This window comes from Dendropsophus ebraccatus, chromosome 12 (genome assembly GCF_027789765.1).
Source record: "Dendropsophus ebraccatus isolate aDenEbr1 chromosome 12, aDenEbr1.pat, whole genome shotgun sequence".
Taxonomy (NCBI): domain Eukaryota; kingdom Metazoa; phylum Chordata; class Amphibia; order Anura; family Hylidae; genus Dendropsophus; species Dendropsophus ebraccatus.
Genome location: NC_091465.1, coordinates 85,751,407 through 85,771,815, shown reverse-complemented (window position 1 = coordinate 85,771,815; position 20,409 = coordinate 85,751,407). Strand labels below are relative to the sequence as shown.

At 48.9% G+C, this 20,409-nt stretch overlaps 2 protein-coding genes across 6 annotated transcripts in view; one reads left to right on the top strand and one right to left on the bottom strand.

Annotated features, from left to right (window-relative positions):
- The window catches only part of TMEM269 (transmembrane protein 269), a 28,771-nt gene extending 18,319 nt beyond the window's left edge, over window positions 1–10,452 (top strand). For 3 of the 5 annotated variants that reach the window (XM_069946926.1, XM_069946924.1, XM_069946925.1), the window contains 4 exons: window positions 3,644–3,741; window positions 4,383–4,526; window positions 5,331–5,531; window positions 9,977–10,452. In XM_069946926.1, the coding sequence (XP_069803027.1) occupies window positions 3,644–3,741; window positions 4,383–4,526; window positions 5,331–5,531; window positions 9,977–10,086 (553 nt within the window). In that variant the 3' untranslated portion in view covers window positions 10,087–10,452. Of the gene's footprint in view, window positions 1–1,549; window positions 3,529–3,643; window positions 3,742–4,382; window positions 4,527–5,330; window positions 5,532–9,976 lie in introns of those variants that run through there. The other 2 variants (XM_069946928.1, XM_069946929.1) reach the window with 1 other exon arrangement.
- Window positions 10,453–10,467: 15 nt separating this feature from the next.
- Window positions 10,468–20,409, bottom strand: part of LOC138768897 (tyrosine-protein kinase STYK1-like) — a 28,448-nt gene continuing 18,506 nt past the window's right edge. The window contains exons 6-10 of the mRNA XM_069946931.1: window positions 18,849–18,932; window positions 15,731–15,948; window positions 15,618–15,658; window positions 14,419–14,515; window positions 10,468–10,806 (exon numbers count right to left, since the gene is read on the bottom strand). Of these exons, the coding sequence (XP_069803032.1) occupies window positions 10,632–10,806; window positions 14,419–14,515; window positions 15,618–15,658; window positions 15,731–15,948; window positions 18,849–18,932 (615 nt within the window). The 3' untranslated portion in view covers window positions 10,468–10,631. The remainder of the gene's footprint in view (window positions 10,807–14,418; window positions 14,516–15,617; window positions 15,659–15,730; window positions 15,949–18,848; window positions 18,933–20,409) is intronic.

Genomic DNA, 20,409 nt, shown 5'->3' with positions numbered 1-20,409 from the left:
TGTTCTGCTGTAGCCAATGAGAGGTCGACTTGGCCTTGTGTATTTGATTGTTGTCATGTTGGAACATCCAAGTACATCCCATCCTCAGCTTCCGGACATCTCGCCCATGCAGACCATTTTTCTTCAAGTGCCTCCTTATTGTGCATCTTGAAACAGCCACACCGCTAGTTTTCATAGAGTCCTGTATTTTAGCTGATGTTATTTGTGGGTTTTTCTTTGCATCCCAATTTTCCTGGCGGTTGTGGCTGAAATTTTAGTTGGTCTACCTGACTATGGTTTGGGTTTTACAGAGTCACAGATTTTCCATTTGTTAATCACAGTTTGAACACTGCTGACTGGTATTATCAATTTCTTGGATATCAGAACAAAGTGAAGGTTTTGGAGCGGCCATCTCAGTCCCCTGACCTCAATATCATTGGGCCACTCTGAGGAGATCTCCAGCACACACTTCATGCAGGACAGACCAGGAATTTACAGGAACTGGAGGCTTTTTGCCAAGAAGAATGGGCGGCTTTACCATCTGAAGAAATAAAGCTCCTCATCCGCAACGACCACAGGAGACTTTGAGCTGTCACTGATGTTAGAGGGGGCATTAAATGTTATGAAGAACTGGGGTGTGTAAACTTTTGATCAGGATCATTTTGATGTTTTTGGTCGTCATTATGATTTAAAAAGAGAAAACACAGTAGTGTGACAATAAATGGCGTCACCTGACCACCAACCATGGGGGGGGGGGGGGAAACATTTTTGAGTTATCATTCATATTCTCTGGAAAAAAAAAAAATAGAAAGCAAAAATTCTGCCATGCTATGTAAACTTTTATAGACTATGTAAACTTTTGAGCACAGCTATGTATATCACTCCTTTTCAGAGGCAACAGAATAAATTGTAACTCTCTTAAAGAGGACTGGAAAGATCACCAGAAGTAGATACTATGTGGGAGTCCAGGATTTAACTCCATGCTCTCCTACGTTAAGTTTAGTTAGGGACTATGACTATAACGAAAATGATAAACTTGGCCTGAACTCTCGCGGTCTAAACCAGATCCTGCCCCGCTAGTTAGGAAGGAGGCGGGACTAGTAAGCTCCTCCCACACACTCTAGCAGCTTTCTCGTGAATGTGGCAAGGTTTTGTATAGGGTCCTTCTCACATGCACCTACATCTAGATGTCAGCAAAGTTTTCACAGCATAATCACCACTCACTCCAAGGAAGCTGTATTAAGACGCAACATTTCTGAAGGCAACGCCCCTTATTCAGCGCACATGAGTAAGAGGTGTTGGCACCCAAAACTTTGCACATCAGGAAGGCTTCCATGGAGTGAGTGGCGTGGAAACATCTCACCATACTCTGTGGTTATGCTGTGCAGGTGGAATAAACATTAGTACAGGAACATCGCAGTGAGGAACATTTCCTTCTGTCCAGCTTTGGTTCTATGTCACACAGCATGTGACCCCTGTGATGGCCTGAGGTCTTTGGTGACGAATCTGGGGGGCTGGGCTGTTTGATGTCTATTGTGACAACACTTATTGTTCCCCTCGGTGACTCCAGGATTTGGGGATCTCGCCAGGAAGATTTTTCAGCGTGAATCTTCCTCCCACTATGGAGTTTGCTCGCAAGAATGCGGCTAATTTCCTGTCCCTGGCAAACTTAGTCATGAGTCGTCCGTACTCTGCACCCTGAACGGGTAAGTGTGGAAATGCTACAGGGCGGGGGTGATGATGAGGGTGATGGAGGTGGTGGTGATCGTAATGGACATATAGGTAATAAGGATGGAGATGATGCTGAAGAGGATGGTGGTAGAGATGATGAGAGTGATGAAGATGATGATAGATGAGAAGGATATAAGGGTGGTGACGATAGAGATGATGAGAGGAGAGTGATGATGAGGATGATGATAGAGGAGAAGGAGAAAATGGTGGTGACAACAGAGATGATGAGAGTGATGATGAAGATGATGATAGAGGAGATGGAGATAATGGTGAGTGACAATAGAGATGATGAGAGAGATGAAGATGATGATAGAAGAGATGGAGATAATGGTGGTGACGATAGAAATGATGAAGATGATGATAGAGGAGATGGAGATAATGGTGGTGACGATAGAAATGATGAAGATGATGATAGAGGAGATGGAGATAATGGTGGTGACGATAGAGATGATGAGAGGAGAGTGATGATGAAGATGATGATAGAGGAGAAGGAGAAAATGGTGGTGACAACAGAGATGATGAGAGTGATGAAGATGATGACAGAGGATCTGGAGACAGTGGTGGTGACGATAGAGATGATGAGGATGATGAAAGAGGGGATGGAGATAATGGTGAATGACGATAGAGATGATGAGAGCGATGAAGATGATGATAGAAGAGATGGAGATTATGGTGGTGATGGTAGAGATGATGGTGCAGAGGTTGGTGGTGACAGGATTGTACAGATGATGAGCGTGATGATAGAGATGATGGTGGTAGGGATGGTGAGGTTGATGGAGTAAATGTTTATGATTGTGATGACGATGATGTTGCAAATGGTGATGATGTCCTAGAGGATGCTGCTGCAGAAGATAAGTGTCGATAAGAATGGTAGTGATGGTGGTGATGATGGGAGTGGTGATGGAGATGGTGTAGCATGGGATGGTGGCAATGATAGAGGAGATGATGATGGTTGTGGAGATTATGTTGGACACATTGGTGAGACATCTTGTTGCAGTGTATGGTGATCATGGAGATGATGTTGTGGTGTTGATGATAAAGGTGATAGAGATGGTGGTGATGATGATGAGAGTGATGACGATGAAGAAAGAAATGATGATGGCAATGATGATGATAAAGGTGATAGAGATATAGAGAGTGATGACGATGAGGGTCACAGATATAATGATGAAGAAAGAGATGATGATGGTGATGATAAAGGTGATAGAGATGATGATGGTGAGAGTGATGATGATAGCAGAGATGATAGTAATGATGATCCTTTGAGGAAGATGTATAACACCTCCCAGTGGAGCAGTTACTATAGTAACCAATCAGATTCCAGCTTTTAGAGGCCATTTAAAAAAAAAATGAAAGCTGGAATCTGATTGGTTACTATGGTAACTGCTCCTCTGCCTCAGGTCTGATCTCCTCCTCTGTCTCACATGACCCACGTTCCTCCGGTCTTTGGCCTCCTCTGTCTCTGGTGGCACCATGTATATCCTGGCAGGCAGCCGCCATGTTTTTTTGTCTTAGAGAAGCAGCGATGTGATTTTTCTCTCAGCCGCTTCTCTAACATAAAAATGTAACAAACTGAACGGAGGCGCAGGAGACGGCGCGGTCGTGAATGCCGCTGTGTCAGGTATTTACTTCTCTAAATCTCCAGTCTTCCTTTATATTCTGTACCCATCAGGTTGGGGCAAGACGACAAATCTACACGAGGCAACTCCTGCGCATATAGAACCTACATTCACCTCAGCAGTTTGTATATTTTGGCACAACAAACAGCACCATGGCCACACTGTGATAGAAGTGATGGTGTCACATGACCCCCCCCCCCCCCCCCCACCAGAGGCTACAGCCCGGCTGTGACCATGGCTCTGGCTGTTGTGCACTGATGCAGATGTCTTGGTTCAGACCGGTGGTCACGTCTTTATATGTTGTGTCTCCACAGGTCACGACAATGCGCCGCCTGGCTGCTTCTGGTTGGCTTCATGCTGGATCTGGCTGACGGAGCTGTGGCCCGACAACTCAACGCGTGCTCAGCTCTAGGTAAATGCTGCTGCCATTTCCATATTTATGAGTCCCGAAGCAGCTGGAGAAACATTCCAACTCTTCACATTTACGTGACTACAAGCAAAGCATCTACTCAGGGTCCGTGATGTGGAAAAGTCCAACATCTGACTCCTAGGACGTGGCCTTCAACTCACCGCTGTCTGCAGGGGTCAAAAGTAACAGGAAACTGTGGAGAACTGGAGGCCCAAACATCTGACAATGCTCATGACCCAGTGGGGGGTTGTGGGTTTCCAACTGGTGTAAAGCAGGGCATGCTGAGAGTTGTGGTTTCCTAAAAAAGATAAACATCCTTTAGATGCTTCTCACGTGTTCCAAGATTGGACTTGCTCCTTTGACGTTATACCGTTAAATGAATTTCAGCCTCCTCTATCTTATAGAACAGCAGGGTGACATAACCTATGGGCGGTGTAATGGCATCTCCTGTTGGAACATGCTGCGGCTAGGTTGCTCTTGTTGGGGTGATATGGCTAGGTTGCTCCTGTTGGGGTGCTGTGATTGGGTTGCTTTGGTTTGGATGAAGACATGGTAACCTTTCTCATTTTCTCTGTCCCCTGACCAGTAAATATCCACATTTCCTATTCTATTCTGTTTACCAATTACATTTCTGTGGATTCCAGGAGCCAAATTGGACGACTTTGCTGACTTTACATCATTTGGTCTGGCTACGTCATTACTACTGCACAGCAACAGTCTGCTGGACGCCATGCTGGTCATTGTCTATGTCCTAGCTGTCTTCACTCGCCTTTGTTTTTATTCCAGCGGTAAGAAGCCTCCGATACAGTCTTACCCATGTCTCGTGCTCCACTACCGTATGTCTCACCTGCCCCTCCTCTCTTCCACTATCGTATATGTCACCTGCCCCTCCTCTCTTCCACTACCGTATATCTCACCTGCCCCTCCTCTCTTCCACTACCGTACGTCTCACCTGCCCCTCCTCTCTTCCACTACCGTATATCTCACCTGCCCCTCCTCTCTTCCACTACCGTACGTCTCACCTGCCCCTCCACTACTGTATGTCTCACCTGCCCCTTCTCTCTTCCACTACCGTATGTCTCACCTGCCCTTCCTCTCTTCCACTACCGTACGTCTCACCTGCCCCTCCACTACCGTATATCTCACCTGCCCTTCCTCTCTTCCACTATCGTATATCTCACCTGCCCCTCCTCTCTTCCACTACCGTACGTCTCACCTGCCCCTCCTCTCTTCCACTACCGTACGTCTCACCTGCCCCTTCTCTCTTCCACTACCGTATGTCTCACCTGCCCTTCCTCTCTTCCACTACCGTACGTCTCACCTGCCCCTCCACTACTGTATGTCTCACCCCTGCTCCTGTCCTTCAATGTCTCACAACCCTTTCTGTCCTCCACAATGTCTCACCCACCACTTTGGTCCTCCAATATGTCCCACCCACTTCTCCTATCATCAGCTATTTCTCATCCACCCCTCCTGCCCTCATTGACCTACTTACCTCCTGTACTGAGGCCCAGTAAAGATATTTGCATGTTACATCTTCATGTGATGTGTAGTACTGCACTAGTATTAATGTTGTGATGTTTTTTATACAGGGATCCCCTTCATGTACAGAGGCCTCCCTTGCCCTTATGCATCCGCCATCTTGGCTTGTGCCTCATTATTGACAGGAAGCCATACGATTGTCCTGCGAGCGATTGCTGTCATTATGGTTCTCTTCATGATTGACCAAGGATTCTACCCGCACGACAAGGTCCTGGAGTCCCAGCTGTGGAAGAAGGTGGTCTTTGCAGGGGGTGAGTAAGGGTTCTGGCTGTTGTGTGCAGGTCCATGTCATATGCACAAAGGCTTATCAGGAACAGGTTGGCCCCTGGGCTACCTTCAATGCTAGCCTCATCCAGGTGGCCAGGTGATATTCCACCATTGAACCACATCATTGATCTGACCTTTTGGGGCCTCAGTGCCTGATGGGGAATAGGGAAGGGGGAGGGGGACATGTCCGTATAGTACACTCCTCAACATTGATATTGCATCACCAGCAAGGAAAAGTTGTGCAATTATGGAAACCCAGGATGGATAGACATGTTAATGATATGCAAATGATTGAAAAACAAAATATTCCTAACATCTTGATTTATTGAGTATCAAGTATTTTTGCCACACACAGAACTACACGCACTTCCACAGCTTGGCACGCTATCAATGAGGATATTAATGATTGCCTGAGGAATGTTCGGCCACGCTCCATGTACTTGGCCACATGACTCTTCAGGATCCATTCTTGGCAGCTCTCTTTGCTATTTCGGACTGACGACGTTCCTGATGTGGTCGATAGGAGACAGGTCCGGAGATGATGCAGCCGTAGTAGCTCATTTAGACCATTGCCGCTGCTCACAGTAATGCGAGGAACATGTAGCCTGGCGTTGTGGAAAAATGGCTCATGTGATACTTTGGAGAATGGTCTCCAAGTTTGTGACAATTGTCGATCAATGATCAGGAGGCACCAGACATCCTACTGTACTGCCCTGATCCCATCTCAAGGGGACTGAAAAAATGCTGCATTTATACCACTGAAGCCCCTCCACATGCCATATATTGGTGTCTGGGCCTTAACAATTCAATTATTTGCAGACACCGGCTACTTCGTTGATTTGAATAATCCTACAGCAATTTCAATGTTGAGGAGTATATATATAGTTATATGTGTATGTATATATATATATATATATATATATATATATATATATATATATATATACTGGTCCGTGGGCTGCATGCTTTACTCACCACAGGCTTTTAAGATGTTTAGGGGAGTGTATGAGGTGTCGGGATCCCTAGGATTATACATATATATATATATATATATATATATATATATATATATACACACACACATATGTGTGGATTTATTTAAGCAGGTGTAGATGTATTATATATTTTATGTTTTCAATTTATATACGGGGTATGTGGCAGCATAGTATGTATGGTATGTGGTGGCACAGTATGTATGGTATATGGTGGCACAGTATGTATGGTATGTGGTGGCACAGTATGTATGGTATATGGTGGCACAGTATGTATGGTATGTGGTGGCACAGTATGTATGGTATATGGTGGCACAGTATGTATGGTATGTGGTGGCACAGTATGTATGGTATGTGGTGGCACAGTATGTATGGTATATGGTGGCACAGTATGTATGGTATAAGGTGGCACAGTATGTATGGTATATGGTGGCACAGTATGTATGGTATAAGGTGGCACAGTATAAGTTGAATGAGAATCTTGGAGGTGGATCAGTATGTAGAGTATATAATAGTATACACAGTCAAGTTACCTGCAACAGATAGGTCAGTGACATGTGGTTAGTGACTTGGTGAGTATATAGGGGGTGCCATAGGCTATATGCCCACATATCACTTTGGGCAAAATTGGCAAAGTTGCAAGAAGGGTCTTTCGGGCCCCTGGGAATGGTACTCCGGCGTAGTGAGAACTGTTTGCTGCTGCTCTGGTGACAGTATATGGCACCATTGTGAAGAACAGATGAAAACTGTTACCATTGATGTCAGAGGTGAGCATCAGCTATGAAGGTGTGAAGACAGGCCAACAATCTCCAGTGCAGAGGCTCACCACCATTGTGACCCAGAGGGCTACCACACATGTATGACACAACAGATCAGTGATCCATACTGTTTATAGAGCTCTGTAGCAGAGGGATGGTCACACGGAGGGTCCTATTACACAGAGCGAATTTTAACTATTAACGACTAACGATAAACAATTGCAAACGAGATTGTTTATCGTTAACCTGAAGTCGTTCACCATATTACACAGAACGATAGTCGTTAGATACGATCGTTACTATGATCGTTACCATGATCGTTTACTCCTTCTGATCCCAGCAAAACAATGAACAATGTGCAATTACACTGAACGATTAGTGAAAAAATGCGGAACTTGAGGGAACGGATATGGAATTACAGCGAACGATTAACGATAATTTTAGGTTCAGATCTAAATCAACAATCAACGACATACGAACGATTTTTCAATCGTTGCCTGCAATTACACAGAGCGATTATCATTTAAATACGAACAATTTAACGATTTTTTGCACGATAATCGTCCTGTGTAATAGGGCCCTAACTAAGATTCATCAGCAGAAAAGGCTTTAGTATTCAGACCCCCCCACTACCCTGCCCCCTGATTTCCCATACCTTAACCCCATGGAGTGTCTGTGTACCCACCTCGATGGTGGCGTTGGTTGTGTGGGAGGGTCCATAAAGCTGTGGATACAGTCAGCATTGCTCCAGATACCTGTGACACCTACCAGGACTCCCGGCTCATCTAACCAATGGGCATACTGCTGGTCATAGTAATGAAACTCAACTGTGTATAACGTTTGTGAATTGTGGAGGGGGCACAGTACATGGGGTATGTGGTGGCACAGTATATGAGGTGATACAGTATATGGCTATGTTCACACTACGTATGAGTCTGGCCGTAGTTTGTACGCAGCCGTACATTTGCAGCTGAAACTACGGCCGTGGGAAAAATAGACATGTGGCCGGATTGCGAACATGCGGGCGAACCGCGAACATACGCCCGTAGTAGAGTTCTGCATCCCCAGCTTGTTTTGAAGCGATCTGAGGCAGGTCATTTACTTGGAAATCTTCGCCCAGCCCAATAAAACTCACAGAACCTTTTGGATCTAAAAATCAAGTTCAATTTGGCTGAAATAAGTACTTCGTACGGGACCGCATGGAAATCCACGGCCATGAGTTTCAACATTTCCGTCCTCAAACAATGGTCTTGTTCATTTTTCACAGCGCCGTATTCGATCCGGCCGTAAGCTCATACGTAGTGTGCATTGTGCGGCCGTATATCGTATACTTTCAAGCAAACGTATCAACCTCAAAACTGCATATATTCGCAGTTCGCACTACGGCCGGAAAGATACGTAGTGTGAACATAGCCTATGGGGTATGTGGTGGCACAGTATATGAGGTGATACAGTTTATGGAGTATGTGGTGGCACAGTATATAGAGTATGTGGTGGCACAGTATATGGGGTATGTGGTGGTACAGTATATGAGGTGATACAGTATATGGAGTATGTTGTGGCACAGTATATGGAGTATGTGGTGGTACAGTATATGGGGTATGTGGTGGTACAGTATATGAGGTATGTAGTGGCACAGTATATGGAGTATTTGGTGGCACAGTATATGGAGTATGTGGTGGTACAGTATATGGGGTATGTGGTGGTACAGTATATGAGGTATGTAGTGGTACAGTATATGGAGTATGTGGTGGCACAGTATATGGAGTATGTGGTGGCACAGTATATGGAGTATGTGGTGCCACAGTATATGGGGTATGTGGTGCCACAGTATATGGGGTATGTGGTGGTACAGTATATGAGGTGATACAGTATATGGAGTATGTGGTGGCACAGTATATGAGGTGATACAGTATATGGAGTATGTGGTGGCACAGTATATGGAGTATGTGGTGGCACAGTATATGAGGTATGTAGTGGCACAGTATATGGAGTATGTGGTGGTACAGTATATGGGGTATGTGGTGGTACAGTATATGAGGTATGTAGTGGCACAGTATATGGAGTATTTGGTGGCACAGTATATGGAGTATGTAGTGGCACAGTATATGGAGTATGTGGTGGCACAGTATATGGGGTATGTGGTGGCACAGTATATGGAGTATTTGGTGGCACAGTATATGGAGTATGTAGTGGCACAGTATATGGAGTATTTGGTGGCACAGTATATGGGGTATGCAGTGGCACAGTATATGGGGTTTGTGGTGGTACAGTATATGGAGTATGTGGTGGTACAGTATATGGGGTATGCAGTGGCACAGTATATGGGGTTTGTGGTGGTACAGTATATGGAGTATGTGGTGGCACAGTATATGGGGTATGCAGTGGCACAGTATATGGGGTTTGTGGTGGTACAGTATATGAGGTATGTAGTGGCACAGTATATGGAGTATTTGGTGGCACAGTATATGGAGTATGTGGTGGCACAGTATATGGGGTATGCAGTGGAACAATATGTTGTGTATGTAGTAGAACATGGGAGTTTTGGGCGTGGTACAGTATATGGGGCATGAAGGGGCACACAGTATGGAGTATGTGGTGTTCTGGACGGGGCGATATAAAGGTTGCGTATGTGTTATCTTCCCATAGTAAACATGTAATCACTGATCTCTCTTGCAGGAGTTGTCATGATGTTCTGCTCCTTCTCCCCCCTGGCCTGTCTATACCACTTGGTATGGTCCATGTCGTACATTCTCTTCCCGGAGGCGTTGTGGAGCTTTAAGCTGTGACCTCCTGGTGATGGCGGACTCTCTGAAGACCGCGTAGGTTGGAGTGAAGGCAGCGTTGTGGTGTGATGTGCAGTAATGATATCATGGAGGACGGCGTGTGCTGATGTCATCATAGGACGCGGGGTGGGTGATATTGTGTGATTTCCAGTCACCCCCTCAGAATAATGAGCGGCCTGCACCGTGGTCGCCATCTCTTCAATAACCAGATGTCTAGCGTATCACGTATCCTGTACGCCTGTGCTCGGCCGGGCAGTAAGTGGGTGACTCTTTGGTGTATATAGATTGTACAGAAGTTATAGGTTCTGGATGACTGAAATGTAATAAATCTGGTTTTATCTGTACCATGTGACACCGCCTGTCTCGCCCTCGTGTATCTTCGCCTTCTTCTACATTACTGAGCAGCTTTATTCTACAAGATAAATAGGTTTCTTTCCAGTAATCCGTTATATACATTGTATGTGAGCGGAAAGGGGCGGCAGCGGGCACAGGTAAATGGCGCCAATGTCCTCGCGGCTCAGGATATTCCCCTACCTCCACCTGAGGCGTCATGTAGGAATCCCGGCCACATGCAGGTACTCCCTCCAGCTAAGAGAGTCCCCAGGTGTCAGAGCGCTAAGTCCATCGGCCTGGTCAGCGGCGTTCTGCAGCTGCTTCACCACATCCGTAAAGCAAGGTCTCAGGGGCGCCTCCCACTGCCAGCAGCTGCTCATTAGCTCATACCTGAAAGAACAGAGAACATGGCCAGTATCAGAACATGGAGGGAGAGGGGGAGACAGGGACACTTCAAATACCCCCCTCCTCACTGTACACAGACCCCTCATCCCAAACACCCCCTCCCCATAATATACCATCCGCTACATCCCAAACACCCCCCTCCCCCTAATACACAAACCCCTCACCCCAAACACCCCCTCCCCATAATATACCATCCGCTACAACCCAAACACCCCCTCCCCATAATATACCATCCGCTACAACCCAAACACCCCCTCCCCATAATATACCATCCGCTACAACCCAAACACCCCCTCCCCATAATATACCATCCGCTACATCCCAAACACCCCCTCCCCCTAATACACAAACCCCTCACCCCAAACACCCCCTCCCCATAATATACCATCCGCTACAACCCAAACACCCCCTCCCCCTAATATACCATCTGCTACATCCCAAACACCCCCTCCCCATAATATACCATCCGCTACAACCCAAACACCCCCTCCCCATAATATACCATCCGCTACAACCCAAACACCCCCTCCCCATAATATACCATCCGCTACAACCCAAACACCCCCTCCCCATAATATACCATCCGCTACAACCCAAACACCCCCTCCCCCTAATATACCATCTGCTACATCCCAAACACCCCCTCCCCCTAATACACAAACCCCTCACCCCAAACACCCCCTCCCCATAATATACCATCCGCTACAACCCAAACACCCCCTCCCCATAATATACCATCCGCTACAACCCAAACACCCCCTCCCCATTGTATACAGACCCCTCATCCCAGACACCTCCTCCCCCTAATATACAAACCCCTCATCCTAAACACCCCTCCTCCTAATATACAAACCCTTTATCCCAGGCATGTCCAAAGTCCGGCCGGAGGGCCATTTGCGGCCCGCGTTCCGAACTTTTACGGCCCCCCAGGTATCCAGCTTGCTATTATCTGCCTGTGTTATAAAGCATATAGCATTTAGCATGTAAAATGGTCGGCCCTCGCACATGTTCACTTCATCAAATTTGGCACTCTTCGAAAAAAGTTTGGACATGCCTGCTTTATCCCAAACACCCCCTCCCCCAATATACAAACCCTTTATCTCAAACACCCCCTCCCCATAATATAAAATCCCCTACATACCAAACATCCCCTCCCCATTGTATACAGACCCCTCATCACAGACACCCCCTCCCCATAATATACAATTCACGACATCCCAGACACCCCCTCCCCCCAATATACAAACCCCTCATCCTAAACACCCCCTCCCCCTAATATACAAGCCTCTCATCCTGAACGCCCCTCCCCCCTACATGTCGAGAGGACAAAGAGACCACCAAGGAGAGTAGAAACCCCCCAGTCTGCTATAGTAATGTCCCTATGGCGAGGGCCACAGAGACTGGTGGACATGGCTGTGACGTGATAACATTATGGAGGCCTGCACCGGCAGGAGCCCTATACCCTGCAGAATAAGCCATGAAGGTCTCCATTCACTGACAGCGAGCAGAGATGCTGGGCTGGTAACACCTCAGATGCTGCTGACAGGGCTGATAAAGGTCTCCGTTAGCTTCAGCACCGCTGACCCTCAGGCTATGGTCACACCTTGGTTTTCGTCTGTTTTACATCTAATAAACCAATAAAAGGATTTTTTTTTCTCTACTGAATTCAGTGTAATAATGTCTCTCAGTCCCCACAGAGCTTGGCGTCACCTCCACAATTGTTACAGGTGCTGGGCCTCCTCCTCACCTGCCCAAACATCTCTGTAGTCTGTATTGTGGCTTATACTGGGGGAGGTAAATGTTACCAAACCTCCCCGGCTTTATGCTTGGTGGTTGCATCCGCACCTAGTGAGTTTTATTCTTCACATTTACACTTAATAAGCTCTGCTGCCCCCTCTGTCCATGTCAGGAACTGTCCAGAGCAGCAGCAAATCCCCATAGACAACCTCTCCTGCTCTGGACAATTCCTGACATGGACAGAGGTGGCAGCAGAGAGCACTGTGTCAGACTGGAGAGAATACACCACTTCCTGCAGGACATACAGCAGCTGATAAGTACAGGAAGACTGGAGATTTTTAAATAGAAGTAAATTACAAATCTGTATAACTTTCTGACACCAGTGGATTTGGAAAAACAAACAAACATTTTTCGCTGGAGTTCCCCTTTAAAGGGGCTGTACAGGAAAAAGGAATTGATAGCTCGTCCACAATAGTTGATCGTCAGGCTGCCCACACCAGGATTAAAGGATTAAAGGCCAAACCAGCCTACAGACACCCAGTGTGTGCAAAGGAACCAAACCAAGGTCCTTTGACCGACTCCAGCTCCACCAGCACGATGGCCTCCAGGAGTCCTGCCAAGAGATGTCTATAACCCACACCATACTGATACCCACCTGACACCCACGCTGGGGTGACCAGGGACATGGACATCTACTAATGATCCCCACATCCCCCATCACCCCAAGACTGAGGGAGAGGTAAGGATACATAGTACATGGTGGGTGAGAGGTAAGTGGGAGTAATATTTGGCCTGTAGACCACACATTAGTATAACTACCTCACGCCCCAGGCCACACCCGGGTATTCTGCCTATGTGATCTGCGGACGCCAGGAATATCAGTTAGTTTATCGGCCGCACTAAAGCCAAGACCAATGAGTATGGAGCAGGGAAGTGAGAAGAGAGACCAATTCTGCCATAATCACCATCATTTACTCTAAATCTCTGCTGCCACCTGGTGGAGACACACAGCTATACACTATAGATCATCTGTAATCCACCATCAGCAGGCGGCCACAGAGCTGACAATCAGTCCTGATAAATCCAGGAGACCACAGAGCTGACAATCAGTCCTGATTATTACATTAGACCACAGAGCTGACAATCAGTCCCAGTCCTGATTATTACATTAGACCACAGAGCTGGCAGTCAGTCCTGATTATTACATTAGACCACAGAGCTGACAATCAGTCCTGATAATTACATTAGACCACAGAACTGACAATCAGTCCTGATTATTACATTAGACCACAGAGCTGACAATCACCCCCAGTCCTGATTATTTCATTAGACCACAGAGCTGGCAATCAGTCCTGATTATTCCATTAGACCACAGAGCTGGCAGTCAGTCCTGATTATTACATTAGACCACAGAGCTGACAGTCAGTCCTGATTATTACATTAGACCACAGAGCTGACAATCACCCCCAGTCCTGATTATTCCATTAGACCACAGAGCTGACAATCAGTCCCAGTCCTGATTATTACATTAGACCACAGAGCTGACAATCAGTCCTGATTATTACATTAGACCACAGAGCTGACAATCACCCCCAGTCCTGATTATTACATTAGACCACAGAGCTGACAATCACCCCCAGTCCTGATTATTACATTAGACCACAGAGCTGACAATCAGTCCTGATAATTACATTAGACCACAGAGCTGACAGTCATTCCTGATTATTACATTAGACCACAGAGCTGACAATCACGCCCAGCCCTGACAGGCAGAAGCAGCCATGTTTTTCTGTGGTGAGGGTCTGGGGGTCTATGACATTTGCTACTGGTGGTCCCACATCACTGTCCCTGTATACTCACAGTCGGGCTCCGCACTGCGGAGGCCGCTCCATTCTGTAGTTCTTCTTTAGTCTGGATGGCAGCTGTGAGGGCTCCAGGTCGGGATATGGGGGAGAACCTGTGGGAACGAGAGGAGAAGGTGAAGCTGGGGGTGATGGCTGTATACAAGGGTCAGGGCCATGGGGTCAAAGTCTGTCTACACAATGTGGTCCTGCAATAGGACAAACAGATTCGGCTGTGGTCCCTCTCAGGAGCTGGGCCCTATAAAGGGGCCTGAGTTATAGAAGATGTCGGGGCTCCCTGGCTGTTTGCTCCACCATCAGGACTACTCCCGGGAGCCCAGCGCTCGGGGGCCACTTCTAGACATCTGAATGTTAACCTAATATACAGTACAGCTTATGACAAACTACAACTCTCAACATCCCCCAATAGCGCTATGTGCATGAAGGCCGATGGCAGAAGTTGTATCCCTCTATAGGGCTCAGGGGGAGCCCAGGACTGTACAGATTGTGGATCCCGGAGATCAGTGATCACGCCTCATACAATAATCAATGGTAAGAAGAGCATGGACCTTGTCCCCGGCACTGATGGCCCGGTGTAATCTACAGGACACATCAGGCTCAGGGCCACTGAACGGCCTGGGGTTTATGGCCGCATGGCTGATTGTGCAGAACTTATCAGCCATACACACCATAGGTCTTAAAGGGACACTCCAGCTGTAGAAAACGTTCTACATGCAGCTGCCCTATTAGAAAACATAAGATCTAATGCTTACCTCTCCGCACTCCCCCGCCAACTGCAGCCCCGCAATGTCCAAAACAGAGTCGTCTCGGCAGTGACAGCCTGCTCAGCCAATCACTGGCTGCTGCACTGCCCTGTCTCAGTCACTGATTGGCTGAGCTGGCTGTTATAGCAGAGACAAGTCCTTCTTGGAAGTGTCAGGGCTGCAGTTAGCAGGGGACCTGGAGACATTGCAGCAGGACACTGGGGGAGTGTGGAGAAGTAAGTATAAGATATTTGTTATGTTTTCTAATAGGGCAGCAACATATAAAAAAGTTTCCCTTTAAGTATCGATGGGAGTCCAGTTACCAAGACCCTCACCAGAATAGGAGGAGTCAGCCTGGTGTAGAGTTCCTGTAAGGGCTGATTTGGGGTTTGTACTATAGGGGTCACATACTTCTCTTATAGCTAAGTAGGTGTCATGGCCGCTTACCACTTACCTAGTGTCACCATCTCGTACATCAAGATCCCAAATGACCACCTGTGAAAGAGGAGGAGACGTGAGTCTGTGACATCACTCCGCTGACCCCGCCCACTATAAGCAGCCACTCACACGTCGCTCTTCTCCGTGATGTCTGCACCCTTGAGCCGTTCTGGTGACTGCCACTTCAGGGGAACCTGGTCAGCTCTCCGCGCCGGCACAGATCCGGTTCTGTACTGTATGGCGGCAAGACCCAGACCGCAGAGCTGGACGCTCAGATCCTCATGGACCAGGACGTTACAGGCAGCAACGTAGCCATGGATCAGATCGTGCGTCCCCGACAGATACTCCTGGGGAGGGGCAAGACGGTCCACCTGAGATATAAGCGTCATAGCACAGACCCCTCCACCCCCTGTCCAGACCCCTCGGTCTCCTGTAAATGGTTCACCCCCCTCCTCTTCAGACCCCCCTGTCTCCTGTAAATGGTTCACCCCCCTCCTCTCCAGACCCCCCTGTCTCCTGTAAATGGTTCACCCCCCTCCTCTTCAGACCCCCTGTCTCCTGTTAATGGTTCACCCCCCTGCTCTCCACACCCCCCTGTCTCCTGTAAATGGTTCACCCCCCCCCCCTTCCTCTTCAAACCCCTGTCTCCTGTAAATGGTTCACCCCCCTCCTCTCCAGACCCCCCTGTCTCCTGTAAATGGTTCACCCCCCTCCTCTCCAGACCCCCCTGTCTCCTGTAAATGGTTCACCCCCCTCCTCTCCAGACCCCCCTGTCTCCTGTAAATGGTTCACCCCCCTCCTCTTCAGACCCCCCTGTCTCCTGTAAATGGTTCACCCCCCTCCTCTCCAGACCCCCCTGTCTCCTGTAAATGGTTCACCCCCCTCTTCTCCAGACCCCCCTGTCTCCTGTAAATGGTTCACCCCCCTCCTCTTCAGACCCCCTGTCTCCTGTTAATGGTTCACCCCCCTGCTCTCCACACCCCCCTGTCTCCTGTAAATGGTTCACCCCCCCCTCCTCTTCAGACCCCCGTCTCCTGTAAATGGTTCACCCCCCTCCTCTTCAGACCCCCCTGTCTCCTGTAAATGGTTCACCCCCCTCCTCTACAGACCCCCTGTCTCCTGTAAATGGTTCACACCCCTCCTCTTCAGACCCCCTGTCTGCTGTTAATGGTTCACCCCCCTCCTCTCCAGACCCCCCTGTCTCCTGTAAATGGTTCACCCCCCTCCTCTCCAGACCCCCCTGTCTCCTGTAAATGGTTCACCCCCCTCCTCTTCAGACCCCCCGGTCTCTTGTAAATGGTTCACCCCCCTGCTCTCCAGACCCCCCTGTCTCCTGTTAATGGTCCCCCCCTCCTCTCCAGACCCCCCTGTCTCCTGTAAATGGTTCACCCCCCTCCTCTCCAGACCCCCCTGTCTCCTGTAAATGGTTCACCCCCCTCCTCTTCAGACCCCTCTGTCTCCTGTAAATGGTTCACCCCCCTCCTCTTCAGACCCCCTTGTCTCCTGTAAATGGTTCACCCCCCTCCTCTTCAGACCCCTCTGTCTCCTGTAAATGGTTCACCCCCCTCCTCTCCAGACCCCCTTGTCTCCTGTAAATGGTTCACCCCCCTGCTCTCCTGTAAATGGTTCACCCCCCTCCTCTCCAGACCCCCCTGTCTCCTGTAAATGGTCCCCCCTCCTCTCCAGACCCCCCTGTCTCCTGTAAATGGTTCACCCCCCTCTTCTCCAGACCCCCCTGTCTCCTGTAAATGGTTCACCCCCCTCCTCTCCAGACCCCCCTGTCTCCTGTAAATGGTCCCCCCTCCTCTCCAGACCCCCCTGTCTCCTGTAAATGGTTCACCCCCCTGCTCTCCAGACCCCCCTGTCTCCTGTAAATGGTTCACCCCCCTCCTCTCCAGACCCCCCTGTCTCCTGTAAATGGTCCCCCCTCCTCTTCAGACCCCCCTGTCTCCTGTAAATGGTTCACCCCCCTCCTCTTCAGACCCCCTTGTCTCCTGTAAATGGTTCACCCCCCTGCTCTTCAGACCCCTCTGTCTCCTGTAAATGGTTCACCCCCCTCCTCTTCAGACCCCTCTGTCTCCTGTAAATGGTTCACCCCCCTCCTCTTCAGACCCCCTTGTCTCCTGTAAATGGTTCACCCCCCTGCTCTCCAGACCCCCCTGTCTCCTGTAAATGGTTCACCCCCCTGCTCTTCAGACCCCTTGGTCTCCTGTAAATGGTTCACCCCCCTCCTCTTCAGACCCCTCTGTCTCCTGTAAATGGTTCACCCCCCCCCTCCTCTTCAGACCCCTCTGTCTCCTGTAAATGGTTCACCCCCCTCCTCTTCAGACCCCTCTGTCTCCTGTAAATGGTTCACCCCTCTCCTCTTCAGACCCCTCTGTCTCCTGTAAATGGTTCACCCCCCTGCTCTCCAGACCCCCCTGTCTCCTGTAAATGGTTCACCCCCCTCCTCTTCAGACCCCTTGGTCTCCTGTAAATGGTTCACCCCCCTCCTCTCCAGACCCCCCTGTCTCCTGTAAATGGTTCACCCCCCTCCTCTCCAGACCCCCCTGTCTCCTGTTAATGGTCCCCCCCCCTCCTCTCCAGAACCCCCTGTCTCCTGTAAATGGTTCACCCCCCTCCTCTTCAGACCCCCCTGTCTCCTGTAAATGGTTCACCCCCCTGCTCTTCAGACCCCCTTGTCTCCTGTAAATGGTTCACCCCCCTGCTCTCCAGACCCCCTTGTCTCCTGTAAATGGTTCACCCCCCTGCTCTCCAGACCCCCCTGTCTCCTGTAAATGGTTCACCCCCCTCCTCTTCAGACCCCCCTGTCTCCTGTAAATGGTTCACCCCCCTCCTCTCCAGACCCCCCTGTCTCCTGTTAATGGTCCCCCCCCCCTCCTCTCCAGACCCCCCTGTCTCCTGTAAATGGTTCACCCCCCTCCTCTTCAGACCCCCCTGTCTCCTGTAAATGGTTCACCCCCCTCCTCTTCAGACCCCCCGGTCTCCTGTAAATGGTTCACCCCCCTCCTCTTCAGACCCCCCTGTCTCCTGTAAATGGTTCACCCCCCTCCTCTTCAGACCCCCCGGTCTCCTGTAAATGGTTCACCCCCCTCCTCTCCAGACCCCCCTGTCTCCTGTAAATGGTTCACCATGCGCAGTAGTTCCTATGTGTCACCTCTCATCTGACCCTGTGGTACTCCTCAGTCTATAGGATGGAGGAGTCATCTGCCCGGGCATTAGTCGTCTGCTGTAACGTGTCACCTACCAGCCCGCCGGCCACTTGTGAAGACATGGAGTAGATGTCCCTCTCGGTGATCCTGGGGAAGGCGGCATCGGTGGCCTGTACACCCTAAATATGGGGGAAGTAGATATTACTGGGGGGAGGAGGAGGCAGATGTCACCCGATCAGAGACCACATTATATCAGGGAATGAAGCAGTTCCTTAATTTTATCATCATCAGAGATGAGGCAACAGGAACACGCTCCAGTCCAGTCGCTCAGCATTTGATTACCGGTGGCTGAAGAAGCAGCACGTCGCCCAATGGCTGTATCCACCAGGACTCCCTAAGACAGCATCTAAATTCTTCAGCCACCGGTAATCAAATGCTGAACAATTGGACTCAAGTTGCGCATTCTTATCATTGCCACAATTATCATTACCAATATCATCACCACCTACCCTCATCATCATCATCATCCCTCCCCCATCATCATCATTCCTCCCCCATCATCACCACCACCCTCCTACCCTCATCATCATCATCCCTCCCCCGTCATCATCTCTCCCTACCCCTATCATCATCTTCCCTCCCTCCTCTCATCATCATTATCCCTCCCTACCCCATCATCATCATCCATCCTTACCCCCATCATAATCATTACTCTCTACCCCCACCATCATCATCCCTCCCTACCCCCATCATCATTACTCCCTACCCCCATCATCATCATCATCCCTTCCTACCCCCATCACCACCACCCCTCCCTATCCCATCATCACTCCCGACTTCTATCATCATTCCTGCCTACCCCCATCATCCCTCCCTACCCCATCATCATCACTCCCTACTTCTATCATCATCTCTCCTTACCTTAATCATTATCGTCCCTCCATACCCCATCATCATCATTACTACCTATCATCACCACCCCCCACCCCATCTTTACCCCTCCCTACATCATTATTACTCCCTGACCCGTCATCATCATTACTACCTACCCCCTTGATCATCATCCCCCCTACCCCATCATCATCTTCATCATCATCCCTCCCTACCCCCATTATCATTACTCGCTACCCCCATCATCATAATCCCTCCCTACCCCCATCATCATCATTCCCCCCTTACCCCATCATCATTCCTCCCTACCCCATCATCATCTTCATCATCATCCCTCCTTAAACTCATCATCATCCCTCCCTACTCCAATTATCATCATTACTCCCTAGCCTCACAATCATCATTGAGGCCTACCCCCATCATCATCCCTCCTTACCCCCATCATCATCCCTCCTTACCCCCATCATCATCCCTCCTTACCCCCATCATCATCCCTCCCATACCCCCATCATCATCCCTCCTTACCCCCATCATCATCCCTCCCATACCCTCATCATCATCCCTCCTTACCCTCATCATCATCATTACTCCCTACTCCTTTTCCAATCCTGGATAACCCCTATAATAGATCAGTAATACTCTGAGCGCTGCAGCAATACAACCACTTATCATGGAAACAAGGTTACATAACATGGCCTGCTATCATCCGATCCCTCCACCCGCTGAGCCATGTGACCGCCAACATCTGATAACTGCTTCATGTAA